At 38.3% G+C, this 4,117-nt stretch overlaps 1 protein-coding gene across 3 annotated transcripts in view; it reads left to right on the forward strand.

Moving 5' to 3' along the window:
* LOC104755022 (serine/threonine-protein phosphatase BSL2) overlaps positions 1-3,353 on the forward strand; it is an 8,061-nt gene extending 4,708 nt beyond the window's left edge. The window contains exons 12-23 of one of the 3 annotated variants that reach the window (XR_762174.2): positions 40-91; positions 184-421; positions 568-738; positions 1,041-1,279; positions 1,364-1,448; positions 1,543-1,641; positions 1,710-1,909; positions 1,991-2,066; positions 2,307-2,442; positions 2,535-2,674; positions 2,765-3,012; positions 3,163-3,353. Coding sequence is in view for 2 of the 3 variants with exons in the window: in XM_010477338.2 (XP_010475640.1) it covers positions 40-91; positions 184-421; positions 568-738; positions 1,041-1,279; positions 1,364-1,448; positions 1,543-1,641; positions 1,710-1,909; positions 1,991-2,066; positions 2,307-2,442; positions 2,535-2,674; positions 2,765-2,851 (1,523 nt within the window). In the remaining variant the exon portion in view is untranslated. Of the gene's footprint in view, positions 1-39; positions 92-183; positions 422-567; positions 739-1,040; positions 1,280-1,363; positions 1,449-1,542; positions 1,642-1,709; positions 1,910-1,990; positions 2,067-2,306; positions 2,443-2,534; positions 2,675-2,764 lie in introns of all 3 variants that reach the window. The other 2 variants (XM_010477338.2, XM_010477339.2) reach the window with 2 other exon arrangements.

Raw genomic sequence — 4,117 nt, forward strand, 5'->3', positions numbered from 1 at the left:
CTGTTGTGCTGGGAAGTCCTGTTGCACCCCCTGTAAATGGTGATATGCATACGGATATAAGCTCTGAAAATGCGTTACTTCCAGGAACTCGGTTAGCCAACTTCCTTTAATAATGATTTATCTTCTGCTTTATTGTTAACACAATGATGAATTTAGTGACAACCATCCAACACAACTTTGTAGGAGAACAAATAAAGGTGTGGAATATCTTGTTGAAGCATCGGCAGCGGAAGCTGAGGCGATCAGTGCAACGTTGGCTGCTGCCAAGGCACGACAAGTCAATGGTGAAGTTGAACTCTCAGATAGGGATTGTGGTGCAGAGGCTACACCTAGTGGGAAACCTTCATTTTCACTAATCAAGCCAGATTCTATGGGATCAATGAGTGTTAGTCCTGCAGGGATTCGTCTTCATCATAGAGCCGTGAGTGTCACACTAATTGTTGAATAAAATATCAAGTCCTGCAATGTACTTCGAACACCATGTTCTTCATTTACTAGTATTTCTTATCCCAGATTCTCACCAATAATGCTATTTGGTTGATAATGATTCTGGCACTTTGTTATTAGGTGGTGGTTGCTGCAGAAACTGGTGGGGCCTTGGGTGGAATGGTGAGACAGTTATCCATTGATCAATTTGAAAATGAGGGACGGCGTGTCAGTTATGGGACACCGGAAAGTGCAACAGCAGCAAGGAAACTATTAGATCGACAAATGTCAATCAATAGTGTTCCAAAGAAGGTAAAGATTTTGCTTGACCGCATAAAGGGCTTTAAAATGTTGTGATCCTACATGTGGAAAAATATATACAGTAATATTTTCTGTGGCATTGGATAATCGTTTGGTTGCTGTGAAATAAATCAAAAGTACAATAAAATGGTATTTTAAAGGTATATACTATTTCCTGGATTGCATCACTGGTAACTCATTGGTGAAGATTCCTTTGCATCCTCTGTTTTGTTCAATTGGGTTCGCACAGTGATTTGGCCAGGTGTCTATTTTTGGAGTTCTAACGAAACTATGACCTAACTATGCCTTAATAGGTTATAGCTCATCTTCTGAAGCCTCGTGGGTGGAAGCCTCCTGTTCGACGCCAGTTCTTCCTAGATTGCAATGAAATAGCTGATCTCTGTGATAGTGCAGAACGTATCTTCGCAAGTGAACCAACTGTTTTACAGCTTAAAGCACCTATCAAAATATTCGGTGATCTGCATGGACAGTTTGGGGATCTTATGCGCCTTTTTGATGAATATGGTTCACCATCTACAGCTGGAGACATATCGTAAGTGCACCGTTACAAATTCTGACATCATTAGGCTACTCTATTTTTGCTGAGACATTGCTCATTCTGTTGTATTATTGTCAGATACATTGATTACCTCTTCCTAGGGGACTATGTTGATCGGGGTCAACACAGTCTAGAAACAATCTCCCTTCTGCTTGCATTAAAGGTAGTTATAAACGTATTATGTTAGTTTTGACTTAATGGAGGTGTTCTAGTTGCTTGAATATTGAGGTTTTGAGGTTCTATATTCGGTACTGCAGGTTGAGTACCAGCATAACGTACACTTAATACGGGGAAACCATGAAGCTGCGGATATCAATGCGCTTTTTGGCTTCCGAATTGAGTGTATTGAGCGAATGGTAATGTATCCTGCTTCTAAATCTCTTGTTTCTATGTATAGCCGTCTCATGTCGTGGTTGCTTTTCAGGGTGAACGTGATGGAATCTGGGTGTGGCACAGAATAAATCGCTTATTCAATTGGCTACCTCTGGCCGCATCGATCGAAAAGAAAATTATCTGTATGCATGGGGGTATTGGTCGTTCTATAAATCATGTGGAGCAGATAGAAAATATTCAACGTCCAATTACAATGGAAGCTGGATCCATCGTGCTCATGGATTTATTATGGTCAGTCCATATCTTCTATATGTTGTTCTGGTTATCTTTTTGGTCCAAGTCTGACTAGTATGTTAATTTGGAATTCGTTAGGTCGGATCCGACTGAAAATGACAGTGTCGAAGGTTTAAGGCCGAATGCTAGAGGCCCTGGATTGGTGACTTTTGGGGTGAGTAATTTTTAATGTTGTCTGAAATTTCATTATTACGTACTTCCTTCATAAAATCGGCTATTATTAGACACTTGTTCTCGGATATAAATCTCGCCAAATATGATATATACTTTTTCCTTGAAACCGAGGAATATAATCTAGTTTGCTCACAATAACTTACACATGGAAGTGTTACTTGCTTTTGTATTTGATATTTACCTGTTATGTTATTCATTCACCAAGACTTTGCAATTGCAGCCTGACCGTGTCATGGAGTTCTGCAACAACAATGATCTTCAGTTGATTGTACGTGCACATGAATGCGTGATGGATGGATTTGAGCGTTTTGCTCAGGGGCATTTGATAACACTCTTTTCCGCTACAAACTACTGTGGTATGTGCATGGACTCACTAGCTAGTGCCATAACCTGATTAGATGGTTGATTGAAATATTTCGTTTAATTAATATTCTTATATTAACCTCAGGTACTGCGAATAATGCTGGGGCAATCTTGGTATTAGGGAGAGATCTTGTAGTGGTTCCTAAGCTCATTCATCCTTTACCTCCAGCACTTTCATCGCCTGAAACTTCACCAGAAAGACATATAGAAGACACATGGATGCAGGTTCCCATCGCTTCACTTCATTACTGGATCTTAGTCCATAGTTTGACCTGAATAAAATGGCACTTAGCATAGCATTTTTTTTTTTGGCAGGAGCTGAACGCAAATAGGCCAGCGACGCCAACCAGAGGACGACCACAAAATGCAAATGACCGAGGAGGTTCTCTGGCTTGGATGTGAGGCAGACAAAGAGGCACTCGTGCATATACATCCCACTCCCGAAACACTTGTAACATCTGCCTCCTGGTGTTCCTCATGTGTACAGAAAAAAATATGAGCGATAGACGAGAAACGATGAGGTTTGGAGATATCAGGGGCTGTGTAAATTGAGATGTTGAAAGGTTAGAGAAGTCAGTTTTGGTGGTGGTTAGTAGTGAATTGTAGATTTAATTTGTTCGGGCTTTAGTGTCCTCTCTTTCATTTCCATTGTCTGCTGCTTTTTCTATAATATCTTTCTTCAAATCATCTTCTCGTTTTCGTTTGTGGTATAGTTTTCTTGGCGAGTGGATATGATGAGTTCTTAGAATGGTAATGGTTGATTAGTTGGAGGATGGTCGATCGTCTCTTTTTTATTCTGTATCATAGAGAGACATTGGGGGCTTTTGTGTATTTAAATTATTTTATCAGATCATACGTTGTAACATTTGTGTTGATATCATGATACGAAATTTTTTCCTGGCTTCTTTTGGGTTGTCTAAGCTATATAGAAAAAAAGAAAGAAAAAAAAAAAAAAAAAAAAAAAAAGAACTGTGTTTGTTTAAGTCGACTCTGATTTGGTCGAGATTCATGAATACAATGCGCCTCTGTGGCCATAAGATGAAAAACATGTTGATGTTGCGGAATCTGATGTGATATGGCATCGATGAATTTGTGTGAAACTGCACAACCGCACACTTACAAAGTATTAATTTAGATAGTTTTGATATCGAGTAACAACATCAGTATAGTTGATGTCCAGACTGCTCAATTTTATATTGCGTGGTTTATATATAATAATTGAAAGTTGAAATGATTATCTGTCCAGTGCCAAAGGTTTGGATTGTTGTTCGTCATTTGTTTTAACTCTTACATATAAAGGTTTCCTTAGTTTACTAATAAGTAATTTTTAAATAAATGTGCGTACGACTAGGCAGGCCCTTAGCGTAATGGTTCCCGTAAGTATAATAAAAGTACATTCTTTGTTTTGATTTGTGTGCTAGATTAGATTGAAACAGTAATGACCAAGCTACATTCAGTAAGAGTAGCTAGATTTATTGTTTTAACAACATACTTCTGTCGAGGTTTGTAATTGTATGCACAAGTGTTGAGGTCATATTAATCTTCTCGGATCTCAATTGCAGTGAGAAAGTAAGTACTAGCTGAAAGGAAAAGTTGAATTAGACTTTTTTCATTCGTTAATCATATATATATATATATATATATATATATATATATATATATATATAT

This window comes from Camelina sativa, chromosome 17 (assembly GCF_000633955.1).
Source record: "Camelina sativa cultivar DH55 chromosome 17, Cs, whole genome shotgun sequence".
Taxonomy (NCBI): Eukaryota; Viridiplantae; Streptophyta; class Magnoliopsida; order Brassicales; family Brassicaceae; genus Camelina; species Camelina sativa.